The sequence below is a fragment of the Quercus suber genome, unplaced genomic scaffold (genome assembly GCF_002906115.3).
Source record: "Quercus suber isolate HL8 unplaced genomic scaffold, Cork oak 2.0 scaffold_911, whole genome shotgun sequence".
NCBI lineage: Eukaryota > Viridiplantae > Streptophyta > Magnoliopsida > Fagales > Fagaceae > Quercus > Quercus suber.
In genome coordinates this window covers 121,107-144,056 of record NW_027070335.1, presented here as the reverse complement: position 1 = coordinate 144,056, position 22,950 = coordinate 121,107, and the positions used below count along the sequence as shown (strand labels likewise).

At 34.5% G+C, this 22,950-nt stretch overlaps 1 protein-coding gene across 1 annotated transcript; it reads left to right on the top strand.

Annotated features, from left to right (window-relative positions):
- Positions 1 to 580: 580 nt before the first annotated feature.
- Positions 581 to 22,270, top strand: LOC112039590 (protein NRT1/ PTR FAMILY 4.5). The gene is made up of 6 exons (XM_065768237.1): positions 581 to 853; positions 17,753 to 17,843; positions 18,603 to 18,820; positions 20,445 to 20,888; positions 21,142 to 21,269; positions 21,433 to 22,270. The coding sequence occupies exons 1-6, from the start codon at positions 581 to 583 to the stop codon at positions 22,268 to 22,270; spliced, it is 1,992 nt and encodes a 663-aa protein (XP_065624309.1).
- Positions 22,271 to 22,950: the final 680 nt, after the last annotated feature.

The following is a 22,950-nucleotide window of genomic DNA, read 5'->3' as shown; positions in this document are numbered from 1 at the left end:
TGTGGCATATCTTGTCAAGAATTTTCGAAAATTCTTGAAGTTCAAGAAGAATGGAAAATTTGCTGAGAAGGGAAAATTCCTAAGTTTCGGAAAGGAGGAAAAGGACTTCAAAAGGAAAGATGGGAAGGAGTCTCAATCCTCTCAAGGAATCATGTGCTTCGAATGCAACGAACATGGACATCTCAAGAAAGAGTGTCCCAATTATTTAAGAGGGAAGGGCAAGGTGTATGCCACTACTCTCAGTGATTCAAACTCCTCTAATTCAAATTCAGATGAAAGCTATGATGGAGAGGGAAACTTCTCTACATTCATGACCATTGCTCCTGTAAAATCTTTGAATGATTTAAGTGTGCTAGTGGAAGAGCTTGGTGAGCACACTGAATTGGAGTCAATGGGGATAGTAGAGGAATCCGATAATGAGGTTGATGAACGAATAGTGGGACTGCAAGAAACATACAATTCCCCCCTTGAGAAGTCAGGAGAATATGCAAGAGTGGCTAAGGCAGCCATTAAAGAGATGAAGAGGGCAAAGGAAGATTATAGAAGTCTTCTAGTGTGATACAAGGAGACCAAATATGAAATGGAGACGCTAAATGGAGACCTAACTGAAGCCTACTCAAAAATAAAATTTCTTGAGCTTGAGGTGATTCAAGCTAATGCTAAAGTCTCCTCAAAGAAGCTTGATGAAGTGCTTGCTCATCAAAAACCTTTCTTCGACAAAAGCAGATTGGGATACACCAGAGAGAGCAGTTCGAGTGTAAAAGTGTCCAAGGAAATGAAGTTTGTGAAAGCTAAGGAACTAATGGTAGAAACTTCAGTTGTTGAGAAAGTGAAACCGGAGAAGAAGCGGAATGTGACTGACCAACAATTTTTAACTAAGCCACCTAACCAATCAGTGGTCAAACCTAAGGCTCAAGAAAAATCACTCCCAAAGTCACAAAGAGGTCCGAGAACTCAACATTTCTATCATCACTATGGAATTCAAGAACACACCAGACCGATTTGTCATAAGCTTTAGGCATTAAAGAATGGCAACTATCAAAGTGAAATTGGAGAAGAAGCGGAATGTGATTGGCCAACGGTTTTGGCTAAGCCACCTAAAAAATCAGTGGTCAAACCTAATGCTCAAGGGAAATCACTCTCGAAGTCAGAAAAAGGTCCGAGAACTCAACATTTCTGCCATATTGTGGAATTCAAGGACACACCAGACCGAATTGTCATAAGCTTTGGGCATTAAAGAATGGCAACTATCAAAGGCCAAGTGGACAAAGAAAGGATAAAGGGAACCCCAAGCAATCAAAAGGGGGAGAAGCTGTGCCTAACATTGGAGATGTAATGAAGATGATCAGTGCATTTACCACCTACTTGACAAGCTTCAACAAAAGGTTTGAAAGCCAAAACAATAGTACCCAATCCTCTAGGGATATCATCCCAAATACACGTACCGTGTGGGTGAAGAGGGATACTCATGCATAAGCATTACAACATGCCTATGCATTAATACTTCCTATGCGTTGTGATTTTGATTGGTTGTGTGCTTTTTGTTATCCTTCCAGCTTATGCTGAAAATTGTGTTTGTTTGCTATTTGCATTGAATGTTTTTGCATTTTTTTTTTAATCAAAAACACATAAAAAGTAGAAAATTCAAAAAGTTTGATTGACATTATTGTGTATTGTTACAAACATGTTTTGCCTTGTACCTTTATGCTTATGGCTTTGTGCATTTACGAGCATAACTTGTTCTTGCTGCACTCATATCATTGTGGGAAAGATCTTGACATCTATGTGATTGTTGTAAATAGATCTTCAAACTTGTCATGAATGATTAGTCAATGGTTTTGTTGATCTTGAAACTTGCATAGATTTGTGCCTATATATCTTCCCACTCTTTTATTTATTTATTTATTTTTGCTTAAAGAGCTCAACAAATGTAAATCTCAAAATGAAAAGAGATAATGAGCTGTAAAAGCCGTCGCACATACTAGTATTTGACTAGAAAAAAGAGAAAGCGACTTGTATGAAAAATGTATAATGCCCAAAAAGCCAAAGGCTTGTTCATCAAATTGAAATATCAAAAATTTCAGGCATCGATCTCAAAATGAGATGTATTGATTCAAAAAGATCAAATGATATGATGTATATGAAGCCAAATAAAAATCTTCAAAATTATGTAATCAAGTTTTGTGGGATGTCATATATGCATATTTCTATAATTGAGATAGGTCACTTATCCTCATGCTAATTATGTATGACTTGGTTGAATTGATCATTGAAGCTTCACATTAGACTAAGAACTATCTCATTTTTGGTACCCACACATATCACACATGCCTATGTTCAATGTATGCCTTATTTATTTGTGTATTGTATTTGATTAAATATGTTGCACATGCTCAATTATATGTTGATCAAACATAAAAATATTTTTAAGTGTTTTAATTTTTTTTGGAAAGTGTTTTTATTTTGAGAAATGTCAAAAATTTCAAAAACTATGCAACCCTATTTTGGCGACTTGCCTCACGGGTCAAGCTAGTCGCGTGTCCCTAGTCGCGAGCTTACTTAGAAGGTTTTTGCGACTCTCTGGCAGGTCAAAGTCCCAGTCTCAAAAAAGACTAAGAAATTCATGAAAGTAATGTCCATACACAACTACCAAATTTTTCTGTAATGCAAAAAGAAAAAATTCCTACATGATTAAGATAAAAATTCCCACAAGTTCATGCACAAATAATTTCTCACATAGCCAAAATCATAACCACAAAAATTTTCTAAGAATCAATATCACATACCCAACAAAATTTTTCCATAAGTCAAAATTTGCCAATACCCACAAATATGTCCATGCACATACCCACAAAATTTTGCCATGTCCGTAAAACTAAGTTTTCATATACCAATAAACTTTTCCCACATATACCATGAGCACATTCATTTAAGCCTAACACAAATTTTTCACAATGCAATACTCTCAAAATCCAAACCAAAATTCATCCAACAACATCACAAATTACCTACATTGTCAAAATTCCATAAGCCACCCACATTATCCAAATTGCACCATGATCAAAGAAAAAACAACACTTCAAGAATGCTCCAAAGCCAACATTTCCAAACATGATCAATCACACAATGCCCCAAAATTTCAAAATAACCAAATGACAATATCTAACCATGAAACTTTCAATAAAATATGTAACAACATTTTTCCAAGCAAAGAAACCAAACAAAAACCCATCTTGGTGTCTACATGACAATATGGAGCATGGGTTCTAGGGTCTTGAAGAAGTCCATCATCATCATGTCAATCAAATGTTGGATCATATTTCTTCCCAAGAAAAGCAAGAAAAGAAGATCCCTTTGAGGAAGAAGCCGTTTTGATGCAAAGAAAATGGGTTTCACCAAAAATGGGTGTATGAAGAAAATGCTCAAAACACAAATATCTAAAGAAATATTGATAGAGATGGATGAGGGAAAGTTAAGAAGCTTAGAAAAGTTCTTTTTGTGAAGAGAAATGGTGAGATAAAGAAGAAAAATCAAGGAGAGGAAGAAGGTGAATAGTGTCAATAGAGGAAGAGAAGTTGATGAAAAATGAAGCAAAAAAAGAAAAAGAGAAGAGACAAAGAAGTGGGGGGGGGGGGGGGCGAAATTTCGGCCCCCACACTTAAACTCAGCCAAAAGCTGAGTCAACTTAGTCAACCAAAAAAAAAAATATATTTTTCAAAGTTTTTAAGTATCTTTCAAAATCCAAATTTTCAATTCAAAATTTTCATTCCCAAATTTTCATTTTCACATTCTCAATGCCCAAATACTAAACTCAAATCATAAGTTTTCAAAATTTAGAGCCTCAGATTTCATGATCAAAATTTCAAGGCTCAATTTTCAAAATTCTAAGTTTCAAAATTTTAGATTTCAAGTTCCAAACTTCAAGTCAAGATTTCTAAGTTCCAAAGTCTCAAAATTTGAAATAAAAATTTCAAAATTTCCAAGTTTCAAAAATCAAATGTTTCTCAAAAGAAAAATCTTTTGTCAATTAAACTTTTCTTGATAAAGTTCAAATCAAGAATAAGCAAATAAAAATCACACATCTCAAAAACAGTGGGACCACGAAGCACCAATCAGTTAAAGTCTAATTCTAAATTTTGACTTTTGCAAGCAACAATTCCAGATTGAGATCAAAGTAGAAGAAGACCTTTGACCGACATTTCAATTCCAGATCGAAGTAAAAAACCTTTGATCAACATTTCAATTCCAGATCGAAGTAAAAGAAGACCTTTGATCAACATTTCAATTCCAGATCAAAGTAGAAGAAGACAAGAAGACCTTTGATCAAAGTAAAAGAAGATCTTTGATCGATATTTCAATTCCAGATCGAAGTAGAAGAAGACCTTTGATCGACATTTCAATTCCAGATCAAAGTAGAAGAGAACCTTTGATTGATATTTCAATTCCAAATCAAAGTAGAAGAAGACCTTTGATCAACACTCCAACAATTCCAGATCAAAGTAGAAGAAAACCTTTGATCAACACTCCAACAATTCCAGATTAAAGTAGAAGAAGACCTTTGATCGACATTCCAACAATCCAGATCAAAGTAGAAGAAGACCTTTAATCGGCATTCCAATAATTCTAGATCAGACTAGAAGAAGACATTTGATTGACACTCCAACAATTCCAGATCAAAGTAGAAGAAGACATTTAATCGACATTCCAACAGCTCCGGTTTCAAGGTAGATAAGTCATTTGATTGCCTTTCGTCAAGATTGAGGTAGAGAAGCCCTTAGGTCACAGACAATTCCAGTTTCAAGGTAGAGAAGCCATTTGATTACCTTTTCATCAAGATTGAGGTAGAGAAGTGCTTTGGTCACCTCAATTACCAAGAATCATGTCTAGAGTCATCAACTACCAGCTAAGTCAAGTATTTTCATTTTTTGTCAAAAGATAAGGCACTAGTTCTCTGTTCCAAAATTTTAGGTTTGAGGGCTAGGTAATTTTTGAAAACTCAACCTCAATTAAATCATGGTGCTAAAATCAGTGTCTTTGTTTTACATTGACATTCGCTTTTCAAGCTCTGTCAACGAGGTGCATTCTGTAGACACTCAATTTTGCACCCATGATTTAATCAAGGAGAATGACTTGAATGACCATCCATATACCCTAAAAATCATAATTGCATTACATGCATCAATTTGTCTTTGCATAACATGCATTACTTCATTCATTTATTGCATATCATAAAATGATCTTGATATTCTAACAGTTGCAATGGTGTTTTCGGTTTTCAAGTTAGACCATCGAATCGAAAGATATCACATAATCAAGTTTGCATGGTCAACATGCATTGTGTCTAGGTAGAGTTGACCACACATGATCAATTTAAATTAATTCTAATTGTTAAACAATTTAAATTAATTAAATAATTTTGTGATTAGTTGATAAATAGTGTTTAAAATAGGATTGCATGCATAGCAATAAAAGGGATGATTGGATAACAATAAAATTGAGGATAATCTGAACTTTATCAAGATTTATTTTAGGATATTTATCTACAAGAAAATTGTTCTTAAATGACCTAAANCAAGTATTTTCATTTTTTGTCAAAAGATAAGGCACTAGTCTTCTGTTCCAAAATTTTAGGTTTGAGGGCTAGGTAATTTTTGAAAACTCAACCTCAATTAAATCATGGTCGCTAAAATCAGTGTCTTTGTTTTACATTGACATTCGCTTTCAAGCTCTGTCAACGAGGTGCATTCTGTAGACACTCAATTTTGCACCCATGATTTAATCAAGGAGAATGACTTGAATGACCATCCATATACCCTAAAAATCATAATTGCATTACATGCATCAATTTGTCTTTGCATAACATGCATTACTTCATTCATTTATTGCATATCATAAAATGATCTTGATATTCTAACAGTTGCAATGGTGTTTTCGGTTTTCAAGTTAGACCATCGAATCGAAAGATATCACATAATCAAGTTTGCATGGTCAACATGCATTGTGTCTAGGTAGAGTTGACCACACATGATCAATTTAAATTAATTCTAATTGTTAAACAATTTAAATTAATTAAATAATTTTGTGATTAGTTGATAAATAGTGTTTAAAATAGGATTGCATGCATAGCAATAAAAGGGATGATTGGATAACAATAAAATTGAGGATAATCTGAACTTTATCAAGATTTATTTTAGGATATTTATCTACAAGAAAATTGTTCTTAAATGACCTAAATTGTCTAGAAAAGAGATGAAAAATCACAGACAGAGGATGAAAACACGTCTGGGTACAAGAATCGGTCAAAAAACCCTAGAAGAAGAGTCCAGACGACACCCGAACATGAAAGAGTATTTGGTGTCCAATGGCCAATTCAGCACTTTTGGAGTGCCGAACAGTTCGGCACTCCAAAAGGGCCGAATTTCCATGTTTTGAGCTTTGGCCCAAACAAAGGCCTTCGGATGACGATAAGGCACAGCCTTTTCGATCTTTTTGCAAAAGGATGCGTCTAGATTCACATCCTAATCATCCATGCCTATTTTTGTAGAGTCCTTTGACCTCTATAAATAGAAACCTCATATTTTATGATCCCCTCTCTGAGTTTTGTTGCTTAAATTAGGGTTTGCAGGTTTCAAAGAAAATTGAACAAATTTCTTTGAACCCTAAAACATCCTCTCAAGAACAAATAGTGCCCAGGCAAAAGGTTGTTTCCATCACCCTTTCTTTTTCTTATGCTTCTTCTTTATGATGATGAATGTTTATATATATATATATATATATATGAATTATTGATCATTGTTTTGTTTAAAGCATGATTTATACAATTGTTACAATCTCCTTCTTGAATGTCAATAATCTGCATGTAATTAACTCTTTGTCTTCAAAATAAAATAGATCTACGTCTTCTTTAGATATAGATCTGAATTTTTCTTCAAAATAAAACAAATCTGCATCTTCCTTAAATGTAAATCTGAACTTTCTTTAATCAAAACTGATTTGTATCTTCCCTAGATACATATTTGATTTTTTAATGCATGCAAATTTTTGAAAAAAAAAAAAAAAAGGTTAAACATGATTGTGTTTATATTTAGTTCATGTTGCATAAATTTAAATAATGAGTGAAACTCTCTTCTTAAAAAAGAAAAAAAAAATATTTTTCATTCTTTTAGAACATATAAAAAACAGATCTGATTTTTCTACTATTAGAAACCCCTTTTTTATTTTTGGCGAAAAGCACATTTTAGTCCCTACATTTTTAGGCGATTTCTATTTTAGTCTCTAAATTTTATTTTTACCGCTTTTAGTCCCTATCCTAAAAAACGGTTTCTATTTTGGTCCCTACTGTTAGTGCCCTAACGGTAAAGTCCTAAGTGGCAGACAGAAACTGACGTGGCGCTAATGTAACAATTAAAATATTATTAAAAAATATTATTTGGCTTTTTTTTAATGCCACGTCAGCTAATTAATTTTTTGTAAAAGGCCATGTCAGCAAATTTTAAAAAATAAATTAAATTAAAAAAAACCTTAAATTTAATTTAATTAAAAATTTTAATTAAAAAAAATTTCTTAATGTTCTTAGTGTTCTTCAACTTGTTCTTCATTTTACAACTTATTCTTCAAATTCTTCTCAAATCAAATCCAGCATCCAAGAACTCATAACCATCACAAGATCACAAACCCAGCAGCCCAAGATCTCAAACCCAAATCACTAGGACATAAATGAAAACAAGAAAAAAAAATTAAATTAAATGCTAACAGGAAGAATGAAGATACCAAGAACTCAAATCTCCAGCAAATCAAGAACTCAAACCCAGCAATCAAGAACTCCCAAATCAAACCCAGCAACCCAAGAACTCAAAACCAAATCTTCAGCAAATCAAAACCACAAACCCAGTAACCAAACCAATCTCCAACAAACCCATAAACCTATAATCAAACCCAGATCCCAAAACCACGACCACCATCAAACCCAGATCCCAAAACCACCGCCACCACCACCACCCCACCACCGACCAACAGATCCCAAAACCACCACCACCACCACCCGCTGATCAAACCCATTTCCCAAAACAGTAAACACCATGACTCCGACGAGAGAGAACGAATCGGAAATGGAAGAAGAAGGAGGGATTTTTTGAGACCCAACAGTTCAGGGTAGCAGCGAAGAATGGTTTGCGTTGGAGGAGCAGTAGCGGCGGAGGAGTTGGCCACGAAGGAGTCCACCGCCACCACCACCGACCAACAGATCCCAAAACCACCACCACCAACACCCCGCCGATTAAACCCATTTCCCAAAACAGCAAACACCATGACTCCGACGAGATAGAAAGAATCGGAAATGGAAGAAGAAGGAGGGATTTTTTGAGACCCAACAGTTCGGGGTAGCGGCGGAGAATGGGTTTGAGTTGGAGGAGCAGTAGCAGCGGAGGAGTTGGCCACTGAGGAGTCGTCGATGTCGATGTCGATGCCACCGTGCCGCCGTCGATGATGCAAATTGTAATGGACAGAGAGAGATAAATAGATCACACTACTTGTGAGTTTGACCCGAGAGGGAGAGAGAGATAAGAAAAGGAAATTTTGGTTTTATATACTTTATTTAGGTTTTAATGTTTGTTTTTAATTTATTTTATTTCTGGGATTGTGTTAGATCTGGGTTTGTGTTTTTAATTTAAGTTTTGTTTTTTAATTTATTTTCTTTTTTGGTTTAAATTTGCTGGCATGGCTTTTTATAAAAAATTAATTAGCTGATGTGGCATTAAAAAAAAAGCCAAATAATATTTTTTAATAATATTTTAATTGTTACATTAGCACCACGTCAGTTTTCGTCTGCCACCTAGGACTTTACCGTTAGGGCACTAACAGTAGGGACCAAAATGGAAACCGTTTTTCAGGATAAGGATTAAAAGCGATAAAAATAAAATTTAGGGACTAAAATAGGAATCGCCTAAAAATGTAGGGACTAAAATGTGCTTTTCGCCTTTATTTTATCATAAAACAGATCTGCTTTTTCTATTATCGAAAACCATTTTTTTTAGTTCTTAGAAAACAAATCTGATACTTTTTCAAACCAAAAGATTTTGTTTTATGTGATAAACACAGATCTAAATTTTTATCTCCAAAAACCACTTTTTTTTCTACGTACTACAAAACATATCTAGTATTTTGACAAATCAAAATCAATTTTTTTTACCAACCAAAACAGATCTAATTCTTTTTAGAAGAAGAGATTTCATTCATAAATAAATTTTTGTGATTTAATTTTTTCACATGTTCAACATATCATTCATGACATGCATAAAAAGGTACATTGGTTACAAGAGTCTAGAAGACCAGACTTTGTCTGGGCGGAATGGGTGCCTAACACCTTCCCATTCTGTAACATAGCCTTTGGATTTAGGTCTTTGGTTAAGTAGATCTAGCCTTGTCTTTATTTTTATTTTGGGTAGATTGTAACTAGGACCTAAAGCCACGTAAATTTTCAATTTTTCAAATACGTAATTTTTATTCAATCAATGAAGAGAATAATTCAGTCATATATTTATTTATTTATTTTTTTTGTATAAAAAAAAATACGTGGCAACTCCATACCACACCCAAAAGGAGAGGTGCGATAAAAAGTACCCAAATCTTTTTTTTTAGAGGCACCCCCAATTTTGGTAGTCTCTCACAACTAGTAAGCAAGACTCATGCATAGACATGTAAACAAGCGTGTAAAGATGCATGGCAAGCCAATGGGTGGCGCAAACAAGCATGGTAAGCATATCATCGCATGGGGCAGAAAAGGGGGAAGGTGTGCATGAAGCAACCAACATCACAACAATGCATCCTAAGTGGCTACATCCAAGCAAGGCCTCATGGGCATTGGATGTAACCACAAAACCACGACCTGCTAAGGGTGTCAAGTGTGGCAAAGCCAAATAGAAAGGCTAACACAAGCATAAAGCATAGAAGTAAGCAAGCATAGACATGCAAAACGGGTGATCCAAACCCTTTGATATGGGCCAAGGTATATGGATGATACAAAGACCATAGGGTCTAGATCAAGTTCGAACCAATAGGCCAAAACACAAGAAAGAAAGATAAAGCGACAAAAGGGGCTGCAATAGCACATGGTAAAACAAATATAGCCTAGGTCTAGGCATACAAACATGGTATGGAGAGCACAAGCACATGGAAAATGACATAAAGCAAGCAGAGCATAGACCCAAGCACACTAGCATGTGAAAATATAAATCTAGACATATAAGCATGTGAAAACATAGATCCGAGCATGCAAGCATGTAAAAATGTAGATCTAGGCATAGGCATGGCAACGTGTGTGTGAACATATGAAAGCTAGCACATAAACATGGTAGAACATGAATCCAAGCATACAAGCGTGTACAGATGCGGATCTAAGCATAAAACATGGCAAAAAGCATACGAACACATTGATTCAAGAAAAGCATAAATGGACATGGTATCAAGCATGTGAGCATATAACCCTAACAACAACATAAAGCAGAGAGAGGAACAAAACAAAGGAAACATGGTATAAATCCCTAAGCATATAGATCTAAACATATAAGTGTGTAAAAATAGATCTAAGCACAAAACATGGCATAAAAACCCTAAGCATGTAGATCGGGACAAATAAACATGTGAGAAAAAATAAAATAACATGGATCTAAGCTAAAAAAACATGCTAGAAACAAGATAAAGCAAGAAACATGTCAAAAAAAACAACAAAGCATATTATTATGGTAAAAAGAGCAAGAAAATGCTAGGAAAAAGATTTAGAAGGTTAGGGGTGTGGATGATAGCTAAAAAAGCTACATCCACACCCCTAAACCCCAAATCCAAAGCATAGAACCAAGGAAACGAAGATTGGGTGAAAAAGCAATACCTTGTGTTATTGGTGAAGAGAGAAGAATCAAGAGACTTTGATGTGTTTTTTGGTGTTTTTTTGGTGTTTGGAAGAGAGAAAGAAAGTAGAGAGCAACTAGGCAAAAGGGAAAATTTCAAAAAATGTGTGTCCTCCTCTGTCTTGGGCGTGCCTGGGGCTATTTATAGCCCTGGGTGCGAAAATTGAGGCTATGGCCATTGTAAGGCCGCCAGCAGCCTTTCAATGGCCGCTGGCCTCAAACCCCCCTGATCAGGCTGATCCAGACTCCTTTGGATAGATATTGATTTTTAGTTTCTAAAAACGTATGGAACTCAAAAATCCAACAATCGAATCAAAAGTTATGGCTCTCGGAAGTTTGCAGTGCATTGATCGGTGTGTCATTACAGTTTTCCTGATATCTCAGCCATTTCAACTCCAATTTTGACCTATGAATAGTTGTTGGAACGAGAATTGGATAATCTTTGCAATGGCATTAGCCTTAACCCGTTTTGGTAGTTTGATCAAAATTAGGGTTTTGGGCCCACTTGGAATCGACTTCAAGTCAAAATTGTTTAAAATTCTCCGAGAAGCTCAGGTTTGACATAAAAATGTGAAAAACGTTGTTTTGCAAGAGTTTGGACCTTGTTTTGGTCTTCAGTCGAATCTAGGGCTGACTAGGAGCATTTTGGTCATTTTGGCTGCAAAAGGCACTTTGAGCGCTTCGGTGTCCGAACAGATTGCACCACGTCGTTTTAGATGTTCTCATGGCCCCATAGAGAGAAAATAATATTTTTGGATTTTCGGGGGGTTCGGCATGCAAATCGAGGGTGAACAAAATGTGGTATCAAGAGTTATTGATATTTGACGATTGAATAAAAGATCTGAACCTACCCCCACCCCCCCCAAACATCACCTTTTTAGTTACCAATAACCACTCGCTACATCAATAGTTTGTGAAATTGTTTGTAACTTTAGGATTTTTGTATTCATATAGCAATAATGCAATAAATATTATCACGCTACTGCTAGATATAAAATTGAAACTAAATTAGTCCTATCATGCATGGTAGTACTCATTCATACCCATCAAGACATATTTAACATGTTATTCATACAAATAACATTTATTAAGCAACCAACTAGTGGGTGTCTCAATCTACTTCAAAATGTTGCTCCTAACTTTACCAACGGAGAGTCTCTCGGTCTTAGGAAGTGAGCTTGCTCTCTTCCCCTAGGCAGTAGAAGTGTTTTTGTCCCTTCTAACGAAGGAGAGTTTGTATCTCTAAGGTAACAGGTTACCTTTAGAGCTAATGGGGTTCTATTTTTTTGGGGTTGTAAGGAAACACAGTTGGTTTGCTCTTTACCTATCACTAGTATGGAGGACTTATTAGATAAATGGAGTCACTTTACTCTATTAGAGAGGGAGATTACAAGTTTTATACTTCATAGGGATCAACAACTCGGTGAGTTCACCATGGCATCACAATTCCATGGTGTTCAGCTGCAGTCAAGAACTTCGATGAAAGAGGGTGAGGGAGGTTCAGTGGTGGTGCAGCCAGCAGAGGGGATGATAGAAGGGGGCAATGATGATGTGGCACTAAAGACCATTGATGGTGAGACGTTACAGACTAGGAAGCACGGGTGCGTTTCGGGATTCGGGTGCGGGTGCGGGGGCGGGTGCGGGACTCGGCAATTTTTGAAAAAGGTGGGTGCGGGTGCGGCGGGACTCGGCGATTAAAAAATTATTAAAAATATTTTTATTTATATTTTTAATATATTGCTAAGTATACTTTTTCACATTATATAAACATATAAACAATTTTGTGGATGTTGTTTTGGATATGGGAGGTGGATTGGTGTTGTTTTGGAGATCAACTATTGATGTAATTGTGGAGGGTTCAGGCACAAATTATATCGATACAATGTTTCAAAAAGAAGATAGGGCAGGGACCGGAGTGATCATCCGAGAATGCTAAGGAAAGGCTTGGCACACATGGTTGAAATCATCCATCTCCCCTAACTGTCATAGAGCTTGAAACTTTGGCTATATCGAAGGCTTTACAGTTTGATACTAATCTGAGTTTGGAAGATGTCACCCAGAGGGAGTTTCAGAGATTGCAATGAACGCTTTGAATGCAGATTTGCAGTCTTTGGAATCCTTTGGTTTACTTAGTCGTGATGTTAAATGTTTTGCAAGTTTATTTCATTGTATTAGGTTTTCACATGTTCGTAGATAAGGATTGTTGTATTCTCACATTAAGAGAAACGACAATGGGGTTGCTCATAGTCTAGCTAAAAATGCATTATGCATACCAAATTTTCAAGTGTAGATGAAAGATGTCCCATCTCATTTTGGTTCGATTTTACAATTGGATGTAGTTGAATTTTATTAATAAAATCCATCAGTTTCTTTCTCCAAAAAAAAAAAAAAAAACTAGTCGTTGTTTGGTAATTATTGAAATAAAAATTATGAAAATTTGATAAAATAAATAATAANACTTTTTCACATTATATAAACATATACCCAAATTAAGAGTAATAGTAGATAATAATTAAAACATGATGTTCATAAATTAAATACAACTCACAAGATTGAAACTAAAACATTTCATAATGTTCATAAATTAAAATACAACTTACAAGTTTTTGATACTTGAATTATTGACAAAGGTATTAAAATAGGTAGAACTTCCTAAAAAAAAAAGAAAAAAGAAAAAAGAAGCTTAGTGGCTGTGGGTCACGTGTTTGGTCAGAGAGCACAAGAACTTCCCATAAATTATAAATAAATAAATAAATAAATAAAAAAGCCTTAGTGGCTGTGGCTCACGTGCTTGGTCAGAGAGCACAAAAACCAAAAGCACAAAAACTAAAATAATGCTTTACCTTCTGTACAGAAAGTAAAGCCTTTTAAGTGAAAGGCATTTAACAAACTTATCAAAAAAAAAAAAAAAAAGGGAACCGCTAGGCTCTAGCGAAAAGAACGGAAGAAGAAGACGAAGAAGCAATAAAGAAGAAGAGAGAAGAAGAAGAAGAAGAAGAAGAAGAAAGGGGTTAAGGCCGGTGCGTTTTGCACTTTTTTTTTTTTTTTTTTTTTTTAAATTTCGGCCTGAACCGGCCATATCACCCGAATCGGCCCGAGTCGGCCCGATTTGAGCCGCGTCGGCGCGAGTCCGCTTCGCCACGTAGCAGGACGCGGCCCGACGTGGCACGGACACGCGGTCAACGGTGTCCGTTGAAGGCAATAAAAAGGCAATAAAAAGGGTGAGGCACAAGAAATTAATTGCGTGGAAGTCGTAGACACATTACAACCAATTCAGGGAATCCAACAGATTTCGGACTCCTTATTACCTCCTATTAATGCTTCTAATAATGAGGGAGTTACTTTGGAGTCCAAATTTTCAGTTCCTACTTCGGTTTCAGAGGTTGACTTATTTGATTTACAAATAAGGGGAAATGATAAGGCTTTAAATACATATAGGGAAAACGCTGAAATTAAGGGAATTAAATTTGATGTAATTAATTCCCACTCAATTTCTCGAATCAATCAAACCGTGTCTAATGAGAGGGAAAGAGCTAGCCAGGCTAGCAGTAGGGCAACACGGGGAAAACAATATGGTTAATTAAATGCGGGGAATGATGACAGCTCAGCAATTATTGCCCCTATTAACTCTAATTCCTAGCAATCCCAATGGCAAGTATTTAATATGGTCAATAATCCAGACAAGGAAAAAAGCGCAACAACAACAACGAAGGGTAATGAGCCAGATTAGTCCAATTAGCCTCCACACCGTGCCATTTGGAAACCACCTCCATGGCCGATCTTGAAGGTGAACTTTGATGATGCGATTTTCCGAGAACAAAATTTTGTGGATGTTGTTTTGGATATGGGAGGTGGATTGGTGTTGTTTTGGAGATCAACTAAAAAAATGGTTAAAATTTGATAGATTAACGTTTAAAGATTATTTAAAATATTTACACTAAAAAATTTAAACATAATAATGACATACTTAAAACAGTCAAGTATATGATCAAATCGTTCCTCAAAAAAAAAAAAGGTATATTATCAAATCCTTATATAATCATATACGAGATCAAATGTTCAAACAGATACATACATAATAACACTAATTAATTTTTCTTATCAAATAAATCAATAAGAAATAAAATTATAAAGGAAATATTTGACATATATTAAAAACATTAACATCACAAGTAAAAGCAATCCATTTGAAGAAAACTATTACAAAAAGGTCAAACAATTAGAATCGATAATAATTAAACCATTCAAAAAAATTTATAATTTTTCTCCATAATAAAAATTAAGAGATAAAATTACTTAAATAATCACAAATAAATTAAGATACTGTACTCCTTAATTTTATTTTTTATATTTTATTTTGATAATTCAAATGTTACAAATTACAATGAGGCGTGGACTTCTCATTTGAAAATATCAAAAAGTACAAGTTGAGTTACAACACTACTTCCTTTTTAAATTTTGTCCCTAATATAACATAGTTGATTGGGTCTAGAATCTTCTATCTTAATTAGATGGCAAGTTCTGGTATTTCAAACAGAAATGTTCATATTCCCTTTGGCTCAACTATCGAATTGTAAAAAATAGAACTAATAATTAACATATAATTGGTTGGCATGGGTCTAATAATATGCTAATCAAGCATATAATTTTTATTTTCTAAAATAATACCAAAAAGCATTCGAGGAACACAAGCATATTCTTTTTGTAATATATATTCTATGTCTTGTTGTGTTACACTTTATACTCCATCAACCAATTACAGGATGTTATATATATATATATATATATTTGTGTTTGTGTGTGTGTGTGTCATTTTTATCCACTTTAAATTTTATTTATTTTATAAGGAAAGTAAAACAATATATATATATATATATATGATAAGTTGTGGTTGGTGTAACAGAAATAATTTACATATAATTGGTTGGCATGGGTCTAATACGGAAAATTATTGTGTACTCCCGGAGTACCATAAATACGTACTTCTCTTTCTCGCATGAATGGTAGGTCCCACCATGAATTTAATTAGTGGGACTCACCATTCTTGCGAAAGGGGAGAATACGCATTTATGGTACTCCAAGAGTATACAATAATTTCCCACCTAATAATTTGCTAATCAAGCATAGAATTTTTATTTTCTAAAATAATACCCTTCGAGGAACACAAGCATATTCTTTTTGTAATACATATTCTATGTCTTGTTGTGTTACACTTTATACTTCATCAACCAATTATAGGATGTTATGTGTGTGTGTGTGTGTGTGTGTGTGTGTGTCATTTTTATCCACTTTAAATTTTATTTATTTTATAAGGAAAGTGAAACAGTATATATATATATTTATATATATGATAAGTTGTGGTCGGTGTAACAAAAATAATTAACATATAATTGGTTGGCATGGGTCTAATAAGGAAAATTATTGTATACTCCCGGAGTATCATAAATGCATACTCCTCCCTCTCACATAAATGGTGGATTCCACCATGAATTTAATTAGTGGGATCCACCATTCTTGTGAGAGGGAGGAGTACACATTTATGGTACTTCGAGAGTACACAATAATTTCCCGCCTAATAATATGCTAATCAAACATATAATTTTTATTTTCTAAAATAATACCAAAAAGCATTCGAGGAACACAAGCATATTCTTTTTGTAATATATATTCTATGTCTTGTTGTGTTACACTTTATACTTCATCAACCAATTATAGGATGTTATGTGTGTGTGTGCGCGCGCGTGCGCGCGTGTGTCATTTTTATCCACTTTAAATTTTATTTATTTTATAAGGAAAGTGAAACAATATATATATATATATATATAAATATGATAAGTCATGGTTGGTGTAACAAAAATAATTAACATATAATTGGTTGGCATGGGTCTAATAAGGAAAATTATTGTGTATTCCCGGAATTCCATAAATGCATACTCCTCTCTCTCACATGAATGTTGAGTCCTACTATGAATTTAATTAGTGAGACTCCACCATTCTTGTGAGAAGGGAGAGTATGCATTTATGGTATTTCGGAAGTACACAATAATTTCCTGTCTTGACAGCGCTCCTAGATTCTCTCTTCCAACTTCCAAGTTGGCGATTTGCGGCACAAGAGATACACCGAAAGAAGAAAAGGGGCATTGAGATTTGAGCTTACTAAGAATTATTTGCCAATGCAAAAGCCAAACACAGGCCCCTGCTGGCCAATTACATTATTTGCACTCTTATAAATATAACAATATATATATATATATATATATAAATGATAAGTCATGGTTGGTGTAACAAAAATAATTAACATATAATTGGTTGGCATGGGTCTAATAAGGAAAATTATTGTGTATTCCCGGAATTCCATAAATGCATACTCCTCTCTCTCACATGAATGTTGAGTCCTACCATGAATTTAATTAGTGGGACTCCACCATTCTTGTGAGAAGGGAGAGTATGCATTTATGGTATTTCGGAAGTACACAATAATTTCCTGTCTTGACAGCGCTCCTAGATTCTCTCTTCCAACTTCCAAGTTGGGCGATTTGCGGCACAAGAGATACACCGAAAGAAGAAAAGGGGCATTGAGATTTGAGCTCACTAAGAATTATTTGCCAATGCAAAAGCCAAACACAGGCCCCTGCTGGCCAATTACATTATTTGCACTCTTATAAATACAAAGCTCAATTGATCCATCCATCTAACTATTTGTTCTCGTCAAGAACCTTGCAATTAGTTATGGTACTTTGCTCCTCTATTCAATTCATTTTCATGTGTCTCTCACACGTTTGGGTTACACGTTATATAATTTTCATGCTTTAACATTATCTATTGTCTTAATTTCTTTTTCGTTCGAGAAGCCTGAGCTTGTTGAAGGAAAGGTTGATTGGAAGGGAAGAACAGCTGTGAAGGGCAAACATGGAGGAGCCAGAACTGCGTTGCTTGTACTAGGTACATAAAAACTCTACTTAATTTGTTTAGAAATATAGCATAATGATCGTATTGTCAATGTGAAGTCTGAAATAGTTTCGTTAGCGCAATATAATTGCAATCTCTTTTTTGTTAGTCTTGTAAAAAGAACATCTTGTTACAAATTCTCAAAATTTGCCTAGTATTTATCAAAATTTTCTCTAGAGAGAATGATTGAACTAGAATGAGTTTGGTAATGCTTTAATTAAGGGGAGCAATCCAATTATCAAAACAATATGATGCATATGAAACCAACAATAATAGAATCAAAGAAACTAATTTCCATGATTTTAGAAAATTAAATAATATATATCCTTTGTTGGAACAATCATCTCTCATTTTATAGATAATAAGATAATTTATTTTATTTTATTTATATATACAACAAAGAGGTAGTTTTATATATAAATTTTTCAACCACTTCTCTTAGCCTGATTTTAAATATCGAATTTATACGCACGACATAATTATTATACTTAGTTACCTACATGATATGTATATTTGCACTATCATTGACATGTAGATTTTACAAAACATGATATATATTGGACGAGTTCAACATGACTCTCGAGACAAGACACCTTCATGAGAGAATGTTCTTAATGCACAATTAAACAAAATTAATCACTCTTCATAATTTTCGTCTTGTGAAAGTACTATTGGTCCCTTTCATCCAAAGTCTTTTCTAAAATTAGTCTCCATGATACTTTGCTAAATTAACGCTTGTGTCCCCTGTGGCAGCTCCTTTTGGTTTTGAGAACATGGCAACTTTAGCTCTGGCTGTGAACTTGACGACATACTTCAATCTGGTGATGCACTTGGAATTAGCCGATGCAGCTAATGAGCTAACCAACTTCTTGGGCGCTAGTTACATCCTGTCTATCTTGGTAGCTATTCTTGCAGACACTTACATCGGCAGATATAAAGCTGTTCTCATTGGAGGATGCCTCGAGTTAGTGGTATGCTTGCAAATCCTCCATCCAACCTCATCATCAAATGATATAGTGATATTAATAACAATCTTTGATAATTAAAAATTTTAGGTATCTTAATTAAAAGTTTAGCTATAATTAAGAGTGATTAGTAACATACCTTGCTCTCCTTTATAAGGATAATCAAGATTTAAATTCTCCATTCTCATTGTTGTAATTATCGAGTTTGTTAAGCTGTAACTTCCTTGTATTTAGTGTTGGTTTATTCCATACTAATTTGATTGTATTTTCATGTTTAATATCTTGTATTCATGGGCTTTGTTTTGTATTTGGATTGGGCTTTCGTGTTAAAAAAAAAAATGTTACTAAAAAGCTATTGAGAAACAATTCATGGATCCCTAGGAATATCACACTCTTGAATTGGTTTACAAATTTGTAAATGAATACCGTGAAATTTGTAAAACAGTCCACTAATTTCATACTCTTGAAATGATATATATATATATATATATGAATTAAGAAATTTGTAAAATGGTCACTTTGCTATTCCATCCCTTCCCCCACATTTATATATCCTTCCATCTCTCACGAATTTTACCCTAAGCACTCACTTCAGAGTTGAGAGAATTGGACCTATCCTTGTGAGAGCCAAACACCATTAGTTCTCTACACTTTTCCCACTCACTATTGACAATCCTTTGAGAGATCAGATTCTTCACACCCATCATTACCCAAGTTTTGTGAGTGTTGTTTGGACCTTTGGGAACCATTGGAGCTGGCCAAATGCCTTGGAGGCTCGAAGGTGCAACCAAACTTGGTTGCGGGATCCGAGAGCTAAGTTAGAGAAAGGACTCAGCATAGTTAGTTGTGAGAAGAAGCTTAGAGGGCTCAAATACAAGGGTAACTTTAAGCTTGGAGGGATTTTTATAAATCTTATAACACGCAACTATATATACTTAGTGGATCGGTTCAGTAGTGGAGCTGCAGAGAGATATTTTTACCGAGTACTCTGGTTCTCCTCTTCGATAACATATCTAATGTTATCTTGGGTTTGTTTCTCTTTACTTTCTACCCTTTATCTTTATTGATTCGCTTAATATGCCTATTCATGCAATTGTTAGTATCCATGTTTAGTTCAATCAATTAATTGCGTACAATAGGTCTTAATTGATAAATTAATTGTAATTAACTTAGCCATAATTAATTCAGCCATAGTTAATTAGGTAATTTTCTATATAAAAACAAATCCAAACCTTAACTAATTAGGGAAAAAAAGAGTAAATATAATCATTTAATAAAGGGTCTATGTTTTTTTGGGGGGGAAAAAAAGAAGAAGAAAGAAAGAAAGGGTCTTGTTAACAAATGTCATACAAGTACGGATTGGGGAATAATAAATTTTCTAATATGAATTGAAATGAACACTTTTTGAAAAGAAAAATACATCTGTGAATTAATACTTCATTAAATGGGTGCTAGTGATCCTATGGCTTTGTTCTCCAAAAATACAGTCATCCAAATGATTTTCAGTTTCTATTTTATGTTCAAGAAAACGAGACCATGATATGGACTATATATGGAGGACCTGTGATTTCAGTAGAGAAAATTAACTAATTTTATAGAATTTTTATATTTGTTGGGAATGTTTCTCCAGGCACTAGTATTACTAGTAATACAAGCTCACTATCCCAAGCTGAAGCCCCCACCTTGCAATGTGTTTGACCCAACTTCTCACTGTGAGAAAATTGGTGGCATCAGTGCTGTCCTCCTCTATGTTGCTCTATATTTGCTTGCTGCTGGGTCTGCAGGAATGAAAGCTGTTTTACCATCACATGGTGCCGATCAATTTGATGAAAAGGACCCAAAAGAAAAAAAGCAGATGTCCAGCTTCTTCAACTGCCTTCTATTAGCAGCATGTATTGGTGGTGCTATCAGCTTAACACTAAATGTGTGGATCCAAGATCATAAAGGGTGGGACTGGGGCTTTGGGATCTCTTCCATTGCCATACTCTTTGCTATCATCGTCTTTGCCATAGGATTGCCAATGTACAGGATACAAGTTATTCAACGAACTAACGCCATCATTGAAATTATACAGGTTTGTGTACTTAGTTAAGCCTTAGCGATCAAAATCTTCCTACTTGTCATGAAATTATTTAGTACACTCAATATACCATACACTCCTCTAGTATAATAATTAATGAGCCTTATGTTAGGGTTACATACATGGGACTTACCCTTATGTAGAGAAAAATGTAGTACACTAGGTGTATAGAATAATTTCTATGGATACTTCCAACTAAGTCATGGTCTAATCTAAAAAGGTTTGTTTACTTGCTGCATTTTTTTAGGTGTATGTTGCAGCCATTCGTAACAGAAATCTTGACCTTCCAGAGGACCTCACAAAGCTCTATGAGATTGATCATGACCATGAAGCTGCTATGGAAACAGAATTTTTACCTCACAGAGACATTTTCAGGTTCTATCCCAATATTGACAAAAATTATGCCTTTTTTCTTTTTCCCCTTTTACTTGATATGTAAAATTTACACAATATATGTATAAAATTTATATTCATATCCAGCCTCCTATATTTTAACACCTTTGCCTTAAGATTCCATGCTAAAATTAATCATATGCAGATTTTTAGACAAAGCAGCCATCCAACATGGTAATCTAGAAGAGGCTCCAAATCCATGGAAACTATGCAGGGTCACTCAAGTGGAAAATGCCAAAATAATACTAGGCGTGCTTCCAATATTTTGTTGCACAATTATCATGACCCTTTGTGTGGCTCAGCTCCAAACCTTCTCAGTCCAACAAGGTCTCACTATGGACACAAGTATCTCTAAATCTTTCCACATCCCACCTGCCTCACTCCCTATCATCCCAATCTTGTTTATTATCATTATAATCCCTGTCTATGATCGGATTTTCGTACCCTTAGCGCATAAAATCACTGGCATTCCCAATGGCATCACGCACTTACAACGAATAGGAGTTGGCCTTATTCTCTCATGCATCTCCATGACCGTGGCTGGCTTCATGGAAGTGAAGCGAAAGGGTGTAGCAAGAGACCATAATATGCTTGATGCAATCCCAGTCATACAGCCATTGCCTATTAGCACATTCTGGCTATCATTTCAGTACTTCATATTTGGAATTGCAGACTTGTTCACCTACGTGGGGCTTCTTGAATTTTTTTATTCAGAGGCACCAAATGGCCTTAAATCCATCTCAAGTTGTTTCCTTTGGAGCTCCATGGCACTTGGATATTTTTTCAGTACTATACTTATCAAAATAGTTAATGCTTCAACAAAGAAGAGCACAAGAAGTGGAGGTTGGTTGGCAGGGAATAATATTAATAGGAACCATTTGAACCTCTTCTACTGGTTGCTTTCTCTTTTGAGCTTGTTCAACTTCTTTATATATTTGTTTGTAGCTAAGAGGTACAGGTACAGGCCTACCAATCCTAAATGAGAAAGCCAAGCGGCATGAGGAAAAGAATACTTAGTCTTAAGTGGTGATATTAATATTATCAAAATGAATATGAAGATTTGGGGTTTTTTATTCGATTTGTGTTTCTATGCCTGTAATTTTTTTTTCTTTTTTAATTTTATTGTTTGATGTGATTATATTACATATGAAGGGTTGGGGACATGTATGTCCTTCATTATAAAAATACTTTAAGCACATCTATATATACTTTAAAACTGAAATTTTAACCTTTATTTATTTTTTTTTTTTTTGTAAGTTCTCTAAAAAAAGGATCATATAACTTTTTTTTTTAAAAATAATTTATACTGTTACTTTAAAAAAAAATAATATATATATATATATATATAAAAGACGACATTGTAACTTCAATAAAAATTATGATATACAGGTTTTCTTCATGTTTTATTCGATTTACATTGATGCCACTGTTTACCATTACAAAAGACATTGTTTACCTATTCTGTTGCATTAAATTTTTATTAAAAAAAAAAGTTCCAAAACAATGTTTGCAAGTCTTTGAATGTTCCTTTAATATTGTCTAATTGTTCTATTGAACTCCTTGATTAGCCAGCATTGATTGTACATTGAATTGGGTCGATTTTGAGATGAATTTTGACATTATGAAAAGTATCATTTGTTTGTACTTTTCCATTGCTTGATAT